Raw genomic sequence first — 20,132 nt, 5'->3', positions numbered from 1 at the left:
AAACCTTTTTTTGAACTATAGGTATATGTGTTCAGTGAGTTAAGGTACATCAACATTTTAGTTAATTCATATGTCCTTCCTTCAGATAGTACTATTAAAAGCTGAAGAAAAAGAAAACTCTTGAGAAAAACAGTCAGAAACTATCTTAGTAAACCCTTCCACTTTAAATTCCACAAACTCTACTTAATATCAGCTAGCAAAAACTGGCAATGAAAAGCTAACTTCACATGTAGCGCTCAAGGAACTATTTTCTGAAGACCAAAAAATGGACAGCTTCTAAAGCTTTTTTTATTTAACAGAATAAGTCTTCAAGCCCTCATAAGACTTCAAAAAGAATATTAATTCTCATTCTAACAATACAACAAGCAATTAAAATCTTTTACTTTACTGAAGAGAAAACGCCAGTAGAATTTGAGAAGAAACAGTAGTGACAGATGTCATTAGAAAGGTCATTAAACACATTAGTATTAAGAGAAAAATCAATACTTCTCATTAAAACTGTAATGTAACTGTAAAAATGAATTACTGTTCCTTTTACTTATTCAACTGACCAGTCCACAAACTGTTAAATGCCATTATTGTGAAACAATATTGTTCATTAAGAACTTTCCTTAATATCCTTGATGCCAAAAATGTTGTTTAAACAAACAGTATGATCTTCAATGTTAAACACAAAATCTATAAATGATGTCATCAATGTTTCCACAATAAATTCATATGCTAGCTGACCTGAACTGATAAAGTTTTATTAGCGCAACACATGGAGCTATACTCATCTGTGCCAGAGAAATATCCAATACGGATGTCAATCAGATTATTCCACTTTTGGTTCTTTGTGGAGTAGCTGAGTGTGGCACCTGCTGAGAAAGAGCATTTTCATGGGGGCAAAACACAAACTACTTTCACAACTTTGCTTGATTCAATTACCCTCTCCTGACAGGATTTCCTATTCTTTATACATGGAAGATGGTACTATATAGTAAATCAACCATAATAAAAAGAATAGCAAAGAAATAAAAAAAGATAGTCAACATGTGCACGTTTTCTTCTCTCAATATTTAAAGACATGTTCTAGTCATATGAGCCAAAGGAAATATCATTTGATAAATAGGCTTATATTTATCATGCTCATTTACTTCTATTTTATGATTTCTTAGCTTTAATTTACAAACTGCTTGGAAGAACAAGCTACAGATATGTTCTCACCCCTACCATTCCCAAACCTGCTTACTGGTTTTCTGCAAAGCACAAACAAATTCAAAGAAATTAAAATGAAGGGAAAGTTTAATTTCATAAACACAAATTTTTACGGCATATCCTTGAAATAATTATCCTTCCTTTAGAAATATTTCTTCTTCACAAAAGATTTATCTCAATAAAACTTTCAGCTTGCCTATTCGCTGTAACTGCTTGGCGACCAGCAGTAACGCTCTAATTCAAAGGAAATAAGAAATAAGATCTCTGTATTCTCATTATTTCTATTCAGCTGCGGTATTTCTGGAATTCATTAAAATATCTGCCCCAAATGTAATGGTAGCTTAACTCTACTGACCTCTGAATTAGAGCAGAAAATAATTTTTGCCTCTTCTCTGCTCTCAACTCCCACAATCTCAGTCAAACTGGGAAATGCTTTTTGACAACATTGGCACAAAATAAATCATTTAGCCATTCCCTTTCCTGCATAAGCATCTGTATTTAGAGGTAAACACTGCAAAGCTGAATAAAATGCTACAGGGAATATTTTTTTCAAAATATCTACTGATTATTAGTATTACCCCAAGAGTCTTTTCCTAGAGGGCTCTTGTCATGCAAATAACAACTACTTTGCCAGGAAATACTTTAAAGTCTCTAAATCATTTGGTATAAGTTTAGCTGTACCAAAAATTCCCTGGACATCCAGCTACCAGTATGAAAAAAAGAAAAGGAAAAAAAAAAAAAGATTGTTTATACAATTCTTTGTCTAGGGATCAGACAATTTCAGAAATTGCCTGTTGAATAAATTACAGAATAATAAACCAGAATACACATCAGGTAATAGAATACACAACGAAGAGCAAAGTTGTGCACTGAGACATTTTTAATATCACCATAGAATAGCCATCATCCTGGATGAGAGAAGATGACTCTCCTAATAGTCTTTACAAAGGCAGTGTGATGGTCAGACATTACTAGGGCTCTTCTACTGTGGTCTTGAGAGGTTAGAGGAAACCACGGCTGACCATCAGATTCGTTAGCTTTGTCATCATGGTGCTAAAACAAAAAGTCATCCTTATTCGAGACAGCACAAGAAATATATCCCTGACCTGGGAGGCACTTAAGTAACTGTAAATGTATAACCTGTTCCCTGAATAAGGATAAACACAAATGTCTCCTCTCTCTGCTTTACAATAGTGGCACATCTTTGCTGAAAATGCAGATATATACATGTCACTATTTGTATCGTATTTATGTGATTTATTCTGTACCTAAAGTCCTAATAAAATTGTTCATCTTGACAGGAATAATTTTTATGTGGAAAGAGAGACTTTTCTCAAAGATTTTAGCAAGTGTCACGGTGGCTGTAAATCGAAGGACCAGAGACATTCGTTTCCTCACCACAAGCTCATTCCTGTTGCCAAGTTCTCTCAAGTCCCTGAACTTCCTCTCCCCTCTGGAAAGCAGCTTTCTCTAGAGGTCATGTCAAGCATCAGGAATTTTTGCTGATGACACTTAACAGTGAGCTAATTCACAGTCTTTCTACCAAAGTGCAGAATTACCTGCTGAGTTCCCCACACCAGCTGGCTCCATGTTGCAGGCCACAGAAGGAGCAGACAGGCAGGAGAGCCCACTCCAGCGAAAGCTCACGTGGGGGCTAAGCCTTCCAGAAAAACCTCTTCCCTGTGCAACAACAGCTCCAAACCCACTGCACAACAGGAAACTGCTCTTTTTCATGTGTCCCATAGTGCAGTGCTTTAAAAATTCTTCCTCCCTCCCCACTGTGCAAATATGTTTCAGAAAAATACAATTAATTTATAAAGTACAATATTTTCTCTTATCAAATTCTAAACAAATTTAAAAAGCCTTTCGGTATGAAAAATAAAATTACAGTCAAGTGGTGCTTCATTACCACTGTAGCTTGAGGGACATTATCTGCACAACTCCCATTTAATACCAGTTTATAACAACACAGAGCTACGCAGGTTAAACACTGCAAGTTTATCCTATATCTATTCATTGTGTTACACCTTTTTGAATATATATTTCTTTTTACACAGGATGCACCATGTTAACTTTGAAAAAAGACAGCTGAGACTGTACAGCAGCTATTTCATGACAGTCCCAGAATACAGTAATTTCACTACTTACTTCATTTTAATTTGTTTGGCCAGTTACTTGCTGGTAAGCTCAAATACAAGGCTAAAACTCTACAGCACTTGAGAGAAATGGATTGATTAATGACCATTATACCAGTTTATAGAGGTATCCTTATGAGGTGAGAGAAGACAAAATGAGGTAATTGCAAATATAATGATCTGTAAAGATAGAAATGTTTATCTGAATAGCAATTTCACCCAGCATATATAATTCAGGTAAGATATTCTTCTGAATGGTGCTTTGATATAGATTATCCAGTCATCGATATTGTGTCAGACAAACACATTTTCGGTCATTTCATTTTTATTGTGCAACAAGAGACAAAAGGGATATTCAGCATATTACTCTAGAGTTAGACTTTAAACTCCAAAAACACATAAAGAAAAGTACTCTGCCCTCCAAGAGCAGCAGCTGAGCTCCTGAACTATATCTTTCCTGGGCAGAAAGAACAGCCAGTGAATCTGTGCAACTGCACAGCAATAATCCTACATTTTTCACTTCCACAGACCCAAGAATAATTTGCATGTTTGGACACACATCATACAAATCCTATACTCTCTCTGATAGGAAGCAATCCCCCTAGATATTAGTGCAGACAGTGATTTTAATATGATGAACTTAGCTCTATATTTCAGTGGTGTTATCTGTAAAAATAGTACATTTTCATTCCTAAACTTGCTACCAGGAACCCATGGTTCAGAACAAGTCCTAGCACACTTGGACCATATCCTCACCACTGCTCTATTTCAGCAGCAGTCAGGGGAGACAATGCATTTGTGTTCACACTGGTACAGATGCTTCCATGCCTTTAAAACATAATGAAAACCAAATACCAGTTTTCATTCCGTAACAAGTACACTTTTATTTTATAACACACATTCTGTTACTGCTAACCACAAAAAAAAAAAAGGTGCAAAGGGTATATTAAAACAACTTTAAGATGTAAACCAAAGAAAAACTGATTAACTACAACTCACACAATATCTATAATTTTGCCTCATTAGCCACAGACACTAAAGCATAAATTGCTCTCTCTTGTACCTCTAATGCTGGTGATTTCTGATGTGTTCAAATACCTCAGTAAAACTAGGTTGGATCAAAACCATTGTGGTGCCTCAACCGAAATTGTTATCTTCTATTCCTTCTCAGTTTTTTGCTAATTGTGTTTGTTTCCGCTTTCCCATTAACATTGTTTTAACAGAGTTCTGTGTAAAAGTAATTATAAGAGAATTATCTGCTAAAACCAAACGAATGAAACTATTACCGTTAAAATTTCCATACTAGATAGAACAATCCAGAAACCTTTCACAGATGGTCCTCAGAATTGCCATCTTTGAGTGTAATTTTACTTCCGTTTGTGGTAAATGGCAAAATTCCCATTGATGTCAACAGATGCAGTAGGGATTTGTAAATGCTTTTTCTCTTTGCTTTTTGGTGTTTTCATCATTTTTCTATCTAGAAATACAAAATTCATCATGTTACTTCATTTCCAGTCATGCCACAAAGTAAAAGACAAAAATAACTCCTTGAGAACTTTTCTTCTTGTTTAGAATAAACCTAATTATTATACATGTTATGGTACAGCCTCCTTATCTAAAACATCTAGATGGAGAGCCAAAACTTTCTGAAAAACAAGATTTCTGATAAAAGGAAATCTAACTAGCCAGTTACAAAAACACTTGAAATCACAGTCCATATTGCCTAGAAAAGTTGGCTAGGTAGTTTTTCAAGTACTACACTCTGAGAGGCACTGGAAACAAACCCAGTTTTCAACTTCTGGTCAAACAGAGTTTAATTAAACAGAATTATGCCAAACATTTGGCAACTACTGTGCATTCTGGTTTGCCTGTGCGAGGAAACAGTAATATTCAGAAACAATGAATAGCATATCATCAGTCTTGTTGAGGAGAAGCGAACCTCTTCAACATTTAATATGCACCTTACCTTGAAATATAACTCATAGACATTAAAATGGTGTTTCAAAATGGGAACGCATGGTCCTCACTGTAACTTTTTCCTTCTATTTATATTTCACTTGTCTGTAGTAAACATTTTTCCATGAAGGACATCAGTGTTTACATTGCCATTTTATTACCTGTGAGTAAATGGAGTAAGTTTATGTGTATTTTGTTTTTAAGAGTTGCCATAATTAACTTAGTAAAAAAACAACAGAAAAACCAAAAAACCCAACTAAATTTATATTGTATTTCTATGGCTACTTGAGAAATGAACGAGGAAAGTAAAATGCTTTTTTCAAACAGTATGGACATCAAAGATGTATTCTTATTCCTGTCATTAGTAGCAGTAAGAGTTTAACTTAATTCTCCCAAACATTCAGAGGAGGGACTTACCATAAAACTTGGGCTTTTTACTCTTTAGTCATAATGGTTAACTTGCAACTTAGAATTTATTGCAAAACTGTTCATGATTTGTGTCCTATTTTCTCCAGTTCTATTCTAGACGCATGTACCTTTCTCTTGTCCATTAATGAGTTATATCTCTTGTAAAAGAAAAGAATATACTGTGATCCTCTGATACTCAGATCTTCACATGTTTGCTGCATAAATTAATCCTCTCCAGCCTATCAAAAATATGTCTAACATTGGAGTTTGGCTATTCTTAAAGAATGCTCCATTCACCTATACTTAGCATGTCTCAATAATTCTGTTCTGTTCATGATCATTACTGTCACACTGGGGAATAAAAACAAAATAGAAAAAATAAAACAAAACAAAACAAAACAAAAAAACCAAACCAGAATTATTTCATTTCCATATTTTGACCTGTGCTCTCAAGCTACTAGCCCAGATGTCACTGGTGTTATGGAGAGAATATAGTATTTTTTTACTAAATTTTTAAAAAAGATATTTGAAAGAAAGAGACAAACTTTAATGTCTACATTAAAGGACATTAAGGACATTTTCAGTGTTAATTACAGTAGTGCTAGATTCTTTGTGGCTCCATTTTAATGATGGAAGTTACAGTACTTATTCCTATATGTCATTCTACGATTTGGTATAATTTCTAACTTTTATACCCATTACTAATCCTGTTCACAGGTACATTTAGAAGCTGCTCTAAAAAGGATTTTATTATTTATATGGTTCACCAATTAAAAATGTGTGATTTCATTGGAAAAGTATTGATTCAAATGGAACAGAATGCATTCTGTTGTAACTATGTATTTGCCTTAAGGGTTTTGAAAGTGGAAGGCAGAGAAAGGTTTTTCAATTTATATTTAGGTACTTACATGAAAGAACTTCCTCTAATAAAGTTTACATTTTAAAGTTGCTGATTGCCAGTGCTCCCATTGCCTTCAAAGGCTTCTCAATGCAATCCAGATCCAGGTGCCTTTTTTAGGCATTTAAGTATTGCCTTCAGTAGGTATCATTTAACAATAAACTATAACTAGAATAGAGAAGTAAAATTACATGCAATTTCAAAGATTTAATTGCTGAAATGTTAAATTACCGTACATTGTTCAAATTCTCAAGTACGTTTAGGGTCCTTAGTCACCATCTCAGCTGAAGTATATAGATCCATATGCTTGGAGTTGGCATACTTGGAGTTATGCTAACACAGGTCCTGGCCTTCTGTTCCAAACTGAAATAGCTTTTGCTCTTTTAAGAGTTGGAAAATCCATAAACTTTCTGGTTTTCAAGTGTTATTCTTCATCACTGCTCTGACAGGCTCTGAGCTTTATCAAAGGTTCACAGAAAGCAACAAAAAATCTTTCCATTTACCTCAAGTGAATGTGGATTAAGTCTTTTTAGTCTTTACTTTGTTTTAAATTTGTTTTATATATCAGTTCTTCAAACAATGTCTTGTGTTGGTATGTCATTATATCAGCCCTAGCAACAGCACAAAGACATAGAAAACATTACAAAAAAAATAAGACAAACTGATAAAAGGTTTATATAAACACACACCATACATGCCTGACACAAATATGGCAGGGAAACAATAATAGTTATGTTGAGATTGTAGACTATCTATCTACAACTACTCAGTGGTAAGCACATAAAAGTTGTGGTATAAATCCACTATACTGCTATTTAATCTCTCATGTAGAGGTTAGCCAAACTTTCAAAAAGTCTGAGTATATTTTGTGGAAGTAATCTACTCCATCATTAATTGAAACGTAGATATTTTAATAGAAGCGATAAAGAGTAATCAATATTCAGGGCTCAGGAAAATGTTCAATTCCATAAAAAATAAATTTGCATTAGCATTGCTTAAAAATAAATTTTGCTTGGCATGTCGAAGTACGGTATTGAATGCCCATGAACCAAAATCAACCATCACCTATGTGAAATGGGAAAGCCAAAGGACAAGATGAATAAATCCTGCATAACAACTCGTAAGAAACTCCAAAGCTCAATTTTACCTTCCATAAGCTGGTCTGACATAACAACTGACTTTGCTTTGAGCAGGAGGTTAGACTAGAGACTTCCTGAGGTCCCTTCCAATTTGGCTATCCCATGGTGCTATGATCCTCTCTGTAGAGGGGCTTGTTCCTTTGCCAGCTTTGTCTTAGGTAATGATCTACAGCACCACTGTCCTCATCAGAGCCTGCTTAGATGTCTTAGTATGACTGCATCGGATGAGAGCAATTAAGATGTTACCAGAGGTGAAAGGCAATCTGTCTTGCTACATGTTTTGAGTTTGGTCTCTGAGCCAGTGGTATGGAGTTGAAAATTCTGAGAAGGCAGACAGTCTGATAGACTGCTAGCAGCTATAAAGGAAATAAAACTCCATTTAGTCACGAGGCAATATTTGCTTTGTTGCTACCTAAAAAGAGAAGGGTAATTTGACCACATCCCAGCAGGATACTAAAAATTGTTTAAATGCCCTCCTATCTTGTTTAAAATTTTTAAAATAACACACTGTATTTATTCAGATAACAGAAAACAACGATTTTCTAGTAGGGGAGGAGAACAATTCCCTGAAACATTACCATCTTAATTTGTAATCTGTGTATTTCTGCTCAGCCAGGTGTTCAGCGTATTCCACAGATCTGAGGCTGAATATACTAGTTTTATATACACTCTTGAAAATACAGCATTAGCATTTGTGAATTAGAATTAGCATAATGACCACTTCATGTTAAGCTCTAAACTTTGGCTTTCACTTCCTAGAGTGGTATTTTATTTCATTTAGTGAATATACTTAAACTGATTCACTCATTACATGATATAAACCTGCAACGAGTTTCATGAGTAGTGATTCTGCTGAGAAATCTTGCCAGTTTGGAGCTATTATTTGTGCTGAGTTTCTCAGAGTTATCTCCAATATCAAGATTCATCCAGTAATTACTTCTACCAGAGTAATTTAAGAAACATGAACCGGTCAATTAGGGTTGCCTAAAATTTAGAGTACCCTTATATAGATGATTAAATGAACACCATTTTTAGTTCTAACCTTTGAAAAAAGACAGCAATGTGCACAGGATAACAAACTAGAACCATGATATAATACTATATGTAACTTCACTGAAGCCGTGGAGTGTAAATTAGGGCAGAAATAATCTGCAGCACTAAATTCCAGTGTTTGCTCTAATGTTATCAGTGGATAACATAAGACAGCCTTTTCAGTTCTAAGTTCTGGACGTGCATAAAATCATTGTCATGAGATTTACTTAGTACTAAGTTTAGGGGGAGGGTTGGAAAGCCTTTAAAGTATTTTTCTCATATTAGAAATCATCTTGGGCAGACAGTTTGCATTTCTGTTCTTTAGCATGAGTAAAAGCTATAATTTGGTAATGTTTTTTTAAGAACAATGTTTCTGAAAAACATAAATTATATTGCTGATATTAATCACTGGTATTCTATCAACTCTCTAAATCAATATTTCAACACAAGCTTTCTCTAAACTCAAAAGTATGAAGTACAAAGAAGTTTTAGAAGTACCAAACATTTCACCAAAATAATACCAACATAGTATTAGAGACTGTTTCTTAGCTATGATCTTTAAATTTGCCTGACGAAGTCTGCTTGTTGTCATTCTCTAGGGTTAAGTATTTGAATGTAATTAAAATCAAAACATTAATGATGATACCTAAAATTATTTCTTCTTATAACAAGGATGCATTTCTCATTATGCAACAGTTGCAAAATTTGTTACCAAACATTTTCCAAAACAAGCACAAAAAAAGTTTGCCTTAATAAGAACTCCTGTTCAGGCCCTAAATTGGACTCTTGTGTGAACAGCGAAATCTCGTCTTTCTAAATGCCTGCAGACAGTCATATTCAAGATAGATGTTTAATGGAATTTGACCAATTACAGGAAGTCATATTTAAGTGCACAAGACAACTTTTAAAATTCAGTTTCATTTCTGCTTACATGACCTGATAATCACACCCAGTGAACATGATCAGCACTTACAGCAACCACAGCTATATCTTATTGACAGTAAATATAGATAGTTTGACAGGGCAAAAAACAGTTTAAGCTTAGTAGCTGAATGCTTAAATGACTTCCTGAGCCATGCAAAATACAAGTGCATGGAGAGATGCAAGGTAAAAGCTGAAGTAGATCTAATTCATTGTTATGTAAATACTATAGAGGAAAACCATAAAAAACAAATTGAGAATATGAGACTGTATATGATACTGCTTTCCACACTGCCAATTTACATGTGTTTTATTCTTGGACTTTTTCTGCAAAATGCAAAAAATGGTTACCCTAGCAACTGCCACATGTTACTCAGTTTATTTCTGAGATACAGAGCAGCCTATAACAGAATAATACTGTGCACTTTTATCAGAATTTCTCAGCACCACAGAGAATTGGGAACTAAGTGTCACAACATGTACACGTATTTTCTCAAAGTTTTAAGAAGGCATATTAAAGAAACAGTAGTTGTATATATTTTGCATGTATCTTTTTGCAATCTCATTTTCTTTATTGCTTTATGTGTAAATTAAAAACAAAGATTAAGAGATGTATGGAGAAAAATGTATACTCTGTCCAACCTGACAGTTGCTTTCTGCATTCTCTTTTTATTATTCTAGTAGACTTCGATACCAAACAAGTAAAAATTTCAAAACTTCTTTAATGATGTAGGAAATATCATCTTCCAAAGCATAATCACAAGGTACATCTCCAATTCCCATCATCTGTCAAAGGTTAAGGTTTAGTTCAAAGTAAGAATTAAGGCATTTCACAGTTAATCATTAATTATCTGCCCTCCCTCCCCAAATGAAGTGAACTCTTTCTTACATGCCTAGGCCCTATATAATTTATGACGAGATGTCTTGCAATAGTAGCACAAAACAATCAGCATACTAAAAAGGGAGACGACTGAAGTTAGCCATTAATGAACACACCTTAATGAAAACTCTGTCATTCTTTTGCATTTTGAAGGCTGGAAAGAGGCCTCTCTGTCCACCTGAGATCCGCAGCCCAGGTCCTAGAGACAGACCTTTTTCCAAGCAGTCAGCACAGGAATCAAGCCAGGACTCATAATTTATAGTTCATAGGTCAAGCTAGGAATCTTGAGCTTTTTCTCCCCATCTCCAAGTGCATTTCTTTCTGGTTTTTACATGAAAATATTTTTGGATAGAATAGAGGAAAAGACTTGGTTAAATCCTGACTCCTTATTCCAAATACATGATTGTGCCCATTCAGATAATATAAATATTTCTAAATTTGTACTTGAAACAGAATAATCAAAATTAAATAGCATTTGTATGTTCGAATATTCTTCCCACTAGCTATTTTCACAAGCTCTAGCCAGTAAATGCTGCTCTGCCTATTTTACTCATCTCTGCTGATTTCTTCTATGTCATCATGTACCTCAGGAAAAAATACAAAAGCTGAGGAACAGCTCAACAGAAGAAAACAGAAGCCCAGATACATTTTTTCTGCAGTTATCAATGATGGAGATTTTGTAAAACTTAGGAAGAATGGCATTTGGCTAAAACTGCAAATAATAGTATTAGATTGACAAGAAAAACAGCAACACTTGTAGAAGTCCTGAACAGGTCAGAAGTTTTGACAAGTCTAGTAGCATAGGAACCTCTTGGATTGGGAGGGTAAACTAACAGAGGCTAATTCTGTATTTAGGCTTTGGGAAGAATTCAGGCTAAAAGTGCCTCAGACATTAATAAAGGCTTATGAGGTGTCTGTGAACTGGACTAAGAGTAACACATTAATTTCATATATACCACATATACCTATGTATGTTGGGCAGTCCAAATGCTATAAACATGCTTCCCTTTGGAAGCATATATACTTAAAAAAATTATTACAGATATATAAAAGTAAACACAATAAATTCAGGTGCAATTAGTCCAGAACACACACACACAAATAAGTGATTAGATTTTTACAATTTCAAATAATGTATCTTTAGTAATACATAAAATAAATTATTCATTTAATGCTTAGTTTAATCAAACTACAGAAACAGAATAGCAGGGAACATAAAAACAGACTTTTTTTTGCATTCCCTTGGGGTACAATATAGAGTAATCAATTGTAAATTAATTGGGGAAAATATGTTTTGCATAGCACAGAGAGGCAAAACATTAATTCAGAATCATTTGCTTAATGGCATTTCTAATATGTTATGCATGTATTCAGCCTAGTTTTTTATAGTGAGATGCAAAACAATTACAGGATGTAAATACCAATAAACCATAATCTTCATCTCTACTGAACAACTAAAACTAGAGTCAAAATACTAGATAATCTTTAATTTCTACCAAGTAATATTCAGAGTAGTTATTTGAGTCTATCAAATCCTTAATCAATTAATGAGAATTTATAATGATTTTACTACATTTAGGTGCACTCGGTACAGATATGCAAAGCCACTAATGACAGCACAGAGGTTGCATGATGTACAATCTATCTGTAAGTAAGCATTCAAGTCAGTGCTAGCTCTGCATATGTTACTTACTTTAGTTCTTATATAAACTTAATACCTGTTCTAAGTACACTTTCAATAGAAACCAATAGTGGTTTTTTTAACAGTATAAATATATATGTCTAGAAATTGTTCTCTTTCTTTTTAAACCAAAATCCTGCTTGTGGTTTGTCTTGTGCTGGTGTAGATAGATAAACAGATAAAATAAATATATTAAATATATGAGACAGAAAACCAGAGAGAAATACATTTTTTTAAAAGCCACTCTATGGTTAAAGTCCTCAAACACATGTCTTCAAGGGAAAGCATAAGCACATAAAGTAATAAAAGCAAAATCTGTGTAAAAATAACACGCATTTTGCATTTTACTGGCCTTAAGAAAACTAATTTTAATTGGTGACTTACTGAATATGAGATTGAATAAATGCCATTCTTGCTCTGATTAAATGTCAAGGCCATAGATGTGTTGTTTCAAAGTGAGTAACCAATAATTTGGTGTGTATAATGAACCTTCCAGATGATTTATCTGTGCAATACTTTTCTATTCTTATCAATGAAACTTCACGATCTGGTGTCTTAAGCTGTAGCTTCTTTATTGTCATATGTTTTGGTTTAATAAAATTTCATTTTTGTTTTTAACAATAGAAGCAAACTGATGCAAACCTAACCTGATTGTGACTAGAAGATCTCTGTCAGTAGGCAGAGAGGAAGGAGCAGTCAGAAATGTTATTGCTTATATGGAAAAGAGTGGCTTGTGATGATTTTTGCTTTTCATATCATAAATGAGATTTGAGAACCCCATATTCAAGTTCCTGTCCTCAAATCCACCATTTCCACAGCCACAGGCATTGTAGGTCAATGTGGTTATCTTAGAAAGATAAGGTTTTTTGTGACTCTGTACAAGTCTAAGCTCCAGAGGCACTCTAGGTCCATGTGGTTATCTTAGAAAATGAAGCTCATCACCATGCTATTCTATAATCTATACCTAACCAGACACAATTGAGCCCTTAGGAATTAATAGACTTTTCTAAGTGCCATAAAAAGCATCTCTCAGCAGAAAAAAAACACTGTGTGCTGGACCATTCTGTTCAAGTTCCTTGCATATAAAAATTCAGGAAATAGTTTACAAGAATTTCTAGAAATATTTCTATTATTTTTTGAACTTATGTCTATAACACAGGAAGATAAACCTGGGGAAAAAATGCAAAAAATATTTGCAAAGGTTACTGAGACAGTCTGAATGATATTGCAGGACAATATTTGCATCTTTTTTCTGCTTTTCAAATTTGTTTGTATGAATCTGTGTTCACACAAAAAGCTGCACAAAGTGAATTTTGGATCTATTACTTGAAATTGTTCAGCTGCAAAGCAAATTCTGGTTTGGATTCAACAAAGTTTCACAAGTTTATGAAAAGTGAGTCATTCACTTAGAAAGTAGCTCCAACAGAAAGTATTACACAGAGTAAACAATAAACTCAGAATATCAAAAAACAAATATGAATTATTGTATTTATTCAAATTGCTTAAATGCAAAAAAAAAAAAAGTATTAAAAAGAACATGCAGTTAAATTCAGTAATCCAGAACTGGTAAGTGAAATCTAATACATATGACAGCAAACTGCAGAAGGTAGGAAACACTGATAACCCAGAGAGACATGGAGCTTAGGCTAGTATTTGAGATCTTTCAGATTATGTGTGATAAAAGCTGAGCTCTTGTAGCAGGCTGATGGCACGGTAATTGCTGGTTTCACTTGTCTCTTTTGGGCCTGGAAAGGACTGAGAAGTCTAATTCTTACCACATGGGTCCCCAAACAGCCATTAGACAGATAGCCTTAGCCTGAGCAACAAAAAAGCCCTCAAAGGACAATGAAATTTCTTTTTTTTCTTTTCTGAGAAGTGCTGGAATTCACTGAGTAGAGCAGAAGTAGAATTAAGTTAACATCAATTCAGTTTTACTTCCAACTCAGTTAACATCCAAAGATGGTGAGCAAGAGAATGACAAAACAGAAAAAAAAAAGAAAAAAAAAAAATCCTTTCTCTTTCCCCTCATCTTACTCCCTCCTGTCTGCCTCTTGCAGACAAAAACTATTGTAACTGTTTGTACCTATAGCTTTCAGAAAAAAATCAACATTTTAATTTATTATAATGTTATCACTTTAAATTGTGCTTAGAATTCTAGCCATCAAGGAGGAAGTTAACAAATTCCTTATAATTCCACAGCTATTTTACAAAGCTAAGCTGCAACTGAGATGACCAAATTTAAAAAAAAAAAAAAAAAAGAAAAATCATCATCATGCTGAAGAGTTTGACAACTTTTCTTACCAAATACTTTTCTTTTAAACTCTGAAGCTGGCTAGCAGGAAGACTATGAATGCTACATATCAGCATCCCCCAAATCAGGACATGCAAGGCTGGGAGATATGGATGGAGCTACCTTAAGCTGATTTCCAGTCATTAAGTATTCTGAATATTTTCCAGTCACAAAATTAAATGAGACTACAATTAACCTCAGCGGGATCCTAACACATGTCCAAACTCCAGAATACTCTGTGACCTCCTTTCCTATGGCCAATCTCTGCAACTTTATTTTTAACTCTACTGACAATGTCTATTTTACGAAGAAATAGATGTGGTATTGCAGCAAGTGTCAGTGCCCCCATTAATATTGTCACATCAGACAGAAGTCACTGAAATCTGATTATAATCATTTTGAACATAAAAAAGTATATTTAATAAAGACTGTATTACAACAACTGTTGCTTTAAAATTATGTTGCCCGATAGAGCCAAATAATTATGTGCATTTCTCTGGTACCTATTTGTAAAATCCATCTAACCCTGCAACATTCTTTCTATAGCATGCAGAATGGAAGCCTAACACTTCTAAACATTAAAATATCAAACTAGTATGTGTAGCCTCTGGGATTAAGGATTTTTACCAGTGAAACCAATTCTGTTTCATGCTTCTTAGCTATTGTTATTTTTAAAAGAGCAGGCAATTAAAACCATGGTGAAAAATTCTTCGAGAGTGACTTTTGTAACAAAAATATGATAGAGTCAGTAGCAGTAAGATAGGAATTAGACTGTTCCAAAACAATCTGCCTAAACTAATTACCAAACTAATGAAGGCTAATCATTTCAAACCTTAATAACAGCTTGAAAAATATGCTATTTCACAATTAAGCAAATGAAGCAGAAAGATTTTTTTCATTAGAATGTGCAGATTTATCTTTCCATTAGATTTCAATGATAACATTTGTATATAAGCTCCTATTTTATCTATACAGTAAAGCAAAATAAATCAAAACAAACCTTTCCATCCACCAAAAATAGTTAGTGTGTTGTAAGGTTCTTTTTTGTTCTGTCACAAGTTCAGAGGAGAGAAATGTTGCCTCTCTCTCCTTAACAGTTCTAGAAATTGAGTCCATATATAGGGAAGAAGTATTTGGGGGCATCAATAGGAGCCTTTCTGCTTTAACAGAATGGAATTCTTACTTCTCTGACACAGTCACAAAGGGGAGGTCCTACAGCAATTCCTTAGAGAATTAAAACCCTGAAAATAGCTTCGAAGACCAGAAAGAGGAACAAATTAAACTCATCGAGACTCCTTCACCTTAACATTTCCTATGTTATCAGTTTGGCAGTTACACAGCGTTAAAATGGGATTATTCAGCCTAAGAAAAAACAACTATGAGTGCTTATCAGCTGAGCATAGTTAATAGTTAACATTTTGATCTGCAAACCTTAAGTGAGCATTGCCTATACCCAAAATATCCTTGGTACCGTCTTATTTATTAGATCATCATCCTGGATAGCCATGATAAGGAAAAGGATGCACAATCCTGCTGTAGATACATTCAAAAGATCTCTCTGTTAACTCTCAACAAAACAACAATCCATCTCAAAGGAGGAATTCCCTTCACAAAAAAGGGTTTGGTAATAGACCAAGCTACTAATAACACAACCTGCTCAACCTGTTGTGAAACCTTTTTGGACTGGCGCAGATCACTACATGACAATTTTCAAAGAAATACCAAGCTTTGCTTTACCTTCATCAATATGTAACTGCAGTCTGCCATTTTTCTTTCTTTCAAGGTAATGCTATGTTTTTGTAACTAAATATCTGTATCTCCACCCGCAGTAGATTCTCCAGTTTTCATTAAAACATTAGACTAATGAATATCGGTTTTCTGTGTCCATATGACTCTATAAACCACAAGGACATTAAAAGGGATTTAGACATCCTGACTGTAAAGAGAACTCATCTCAATAATTCTTCAGGGTTTTGTTCCAAGATAGGCTTTTATTAACTAACTAAAAATGTTTTAAATGTTTTAAAACTTGACCCTTGAAGAGTAATTATTTGTAAAAAAAAAAGAGCAACTAAACAGCAAGTTTATTTGTAACTTATCAATTATCATTCAATTCTAATGTTTAGCAGCAACATGGGAAATATAATAAAACTAAAACCCAATTTTCAAGTCAAACATTTTTATGGACTTTAGGTTATTTTCCGTACTGCTTGTAATGCAAGTCTTGATCAATCCTAAAAGCCTGCTCCTGAAGGACTGCCAAACAAAGCTATTTCACCTCATAACTGCTATAAGTTTCTACTCATTACTTCTATAACTTCCAAATGCTACTTCATCTTCCCTGGATGTGTCTCACATTCTCTCTCATGAATGACAGGAGACAGAAAAGAGCATTCTATGATCTTCAGGGAAATGTTTTCAGGACTTTTCAAGTTCTCAGCCATTCATTTAATTCCAGAATAATCTCAACCTTTAACCAACTGAAAGTTATTGGATGGCACTGGAGATTCAGAATTGGAATTTCAAGAATACATCATGATCGTTCTCCACAACCAGCAGTGGAAACTGAACCTGATCAGTCAGGGTTTGAAAATACAGGACTTAGAATGCTCACGCTGTTCTCTGCTGACTGTTCCAAATGGTAAATGCTAAATCTTGATTTACTTTCAAAATTTGCGTTTCCCACAGACAATAGGATACCATGATAAGGACAGTTTAAAGCATACTAACACAAGCTTAACAACAGGTATGGATTTTGAACTTCAAATGCTTTCCATGCTTTGTTTTCTTTGTGTTAAGAATGTTAAAGCAATTTAAGGTGACATTTCCATGCTCATTAAGAGAGGACACAGAGTCATTTGCAAGGAGACAGACAGGTGGTTTATAACTTCCATCATTATAATATTGAACAAGGTGACAACTATTGCCTGAAGGAAAGATAATTATACTACAAGAGAAAGACTACATATTAAGTTCACATTTATAAGAACTGCCAGAAAAAGCCACACACCAAAGCTAAATTATCCTCATTTACCTGTTTAAATTGTGGTTAACCTAATTAATCCCCAATGCGCATTTATTGGTATTGGTTTGTGTATTGCATCAGCTAACTCTATAAAGTGAATTGGTCTTCAAAGGTATCTGCACTACATATTACACACTACTGCAAGAAAGCAGACCTAGTTCCATTTTCAGAGAATCACCTTGTCACCTGAATCTCTTTTTTGAGATGGTGGATCAAATGCTCTTGAGACACTGTCTGCCTGGTTTTAACATACTGAGGAAGGACCAGTTAAGAGGTAAATCAACCCTTCCAAATGTCAGAGTTGATATGTGTCCTCTGCTTTAAACTCTTTCATGGTATATGTGTACTTTTTTTCTCTGAACTACAGCAACATGTATAACTTTAAATATTGCAAATTACATGGATGACTTTAAAGAAACTCAGGCAACTTTGGTATTCCATCTGCTTTTGTTTCTTGTGGAGAACAGTGGTAAATTCTAAAACCCCAAGAGCAATTTCTGAGAAGGTTATTGAAATATCCATATCCCTCTCAAATAAAGACATAATTCTACCCTTCTGTTTCTACTTTCTTTCATTACTTTGTGATGTACTCTAGAACTTACAGTATGTATCCAGAAATCTTATTTTCTTCAAATGCTTCATGAGTATTTACATAGGGCACAAAGTGTTCTTCCATTATGTTTGCCTGTTATGTTTTTTCCATACATACTCCTAGTTATTTTCCATACATGCTAGTATATACTTTCCATTACTTCTAGTTAGTTTCCCTACATACTCCTAGTTAAGTGGGGAGAACAGTTTATTAATTCAATGAAGACCAGCAGCAATATGATGGGACAATTTCTGAGAATATTTTTAGAACTGGAATAACGTTTGCAATTAAATCTTCATATGGCCCTTCTTAGTTGGCATATTTTCTTAGAATTATCATGTACATACATGGAGAGAAACAACTCCAGGTTTTTCAATATCTATAACTACTCCTCCTCTACCTGTAAACGATATATCATTGTACTTAATATTTGTACAAACAACTAACAGCTATTCCTCCTCTGTTGTCAACAAATCTAAAATTGTTTCACAGTGGAAGCAGCATTCTTTTTCCTAGTTTCCTTTCACAAAGATTTATTATCATTTTCATCATACTAACTGATTCCACCTAATTCCAATTTATTTTACTGAACCTGAGTGACCAGAACCATATACACTGTTTCACGAGAGTTCTTACTTGTAGCTGATAAATTAAACTAATGGGTTTTGGCATTCTAGTGCCAGTGGTCCTCCTATGAGTAAGCAAGCATACCATGTCTTTCTCCTTACTTCTGGTATTCCCCCTGATGTCTTCCAACTTTGAAGCAGAAATTACTACTAGACCCTGAAAGCATAATTTGTCATTTCATACTATTGAAATGTCACACTATTGAAATATCTTTCTTTACTTATTCAAGTTGTTTTACTGCTGGAAAAGAGAACCATGCCATTGTCTGAAACCAGAAAGGCTGAAGTCAGACTTAAAAATAAATGTCTTGTAATAAAAAAGCACGTTGCTTCGACTTAACATTATCATTATTACAAAATTATGCCTAATCCATCTTTGGAAGGACAAACTGGAAGGACAATTTGAAATGGTTCATCTGTCCCACTTCAACACCAATGATGAACAAAACTGTTCATTCTATCATTCATAATCACCACTAATAGGAACTTTTCAGTATCTTAATTCAAATTTATCTTTCGTTCAGTTTGAAGAGCCATTTTCCCATAGCAAGATGCATTTCATTGCACAAATACATCTGTGCATCTCTAACATTCTTTTCATAGTATGTGAGGTAGTGTTCCTACATGTCTTTACATATGCACCTATACCAGATATGTCTATGCCTATTCTTTGAATCATAAGTAGGAATCACAACAAAATGCAAGAGAAATTATGCTTGTCAAGGAAAATCTAGCATGAGTTTTGAGTATAGTGATAACAATCTGGTTGATTGACTTGAATACTTGAACAGTAAATACTAGTCAAAATTCTCTGTGAGATCAGAACATTAATTTTAACACTGCTGTCAGATTTGGCATCCAAAATGCAGAAAGGTAATGTAAAAGTATGATAGACGCTGGAGAGCTAAGAAAGAAATACAAAATCAAGATGTGGCTATATCACATAAGTTTCATAATCGAAATAATCCTATTCAGTGACATGCTAATGAGCCAAATCATCTAACATTAAGGGATTGAGTGAATTTTTCAGTTTAGACAAAATAAAAAAAAATCTTTTAAAATAATAGGAAACACTAGAAGGATTGTACATTGGGAAAAAATGGAGTGGGGAAGGTGGCTATGAATCTATACATGTTGGAGAGGTACAATGGTTTAAATAAATTTGCAATTCTGAAAGGAAAAGAAACACACTTGAAAGAGGATTCAGTTGCTGTTCCAGGAACTATATGATTATTTAATTGTAGTGCTGCACACAGTAGAAGGGATACTGTACCTAACTATAAGTGTTGCTATCTATTTATCTTGTATTTACCCTCTTTCTTCTGGTCTTATTTTAAAAAGCAAATCATAAA

General features: G+C 34.1%; 2 protein-coding genes across 5 annotated transcripts in view; one reads left to right on the top strand and one right to left on the bottom strand.

Moving 5' to 3' along the window:
• Positions 1–20,132, bottom strand: part of IMMP2L (inner mitochondrial membrane peptidase subunit 2) — a 495,130-nt gene that overhangs the window by 245,945 nt on the left and 229,053 nt on the right. The window contains exon 4 of one of the 4 annotated variants that reach the window (XM_072861970.1): positions 4,766–4,809. The exons of the other annotated variants lie outside the window; for them this stretch is intronic. Coding sequence (XP_072718071.1) covers positions 4,806–4,809 — 4 coding nt within the window. The 3' untranslated portion in view covers positions 4,766–4,805. Of the gene's footprint in view, positions 1–4,765; positions 4,810–20,132 lie in introns of those variants that run through there. 4 annotated transcript variants of the gene reach the window in all.
• The window catches only part of LRRN3 (leucine rich repeat neuronal 3), a 35,783-nt gene that overhangs the window by 3,251 nt on the left and 12,400 nt on the right, over positions 1–20,132 (top strand). The gene's annotated exons all lie outside the window — the stretch shown is intronic.

The sequence above is a fragment of the Ciconia boyciana genome, chromosome 1, assembly GCF_034638445.1.
Source record: "Ciconia boyciana chromosome 1, ASM3463844v1, whole genome shotgun sequence".
In the NCBI taxonomy this organism is placed as follows: Eukaryota; Metazoa; Chordata; class Aves; order Ciconiiformes; family Ciconiidae; genus Ciconia; species Ciconia boyciana.
The sequence above is the reverse complement of the archived record's forward strand: the minus strand, read 5'-3'. Positions and strand labels throughout refer to the sequence as shown.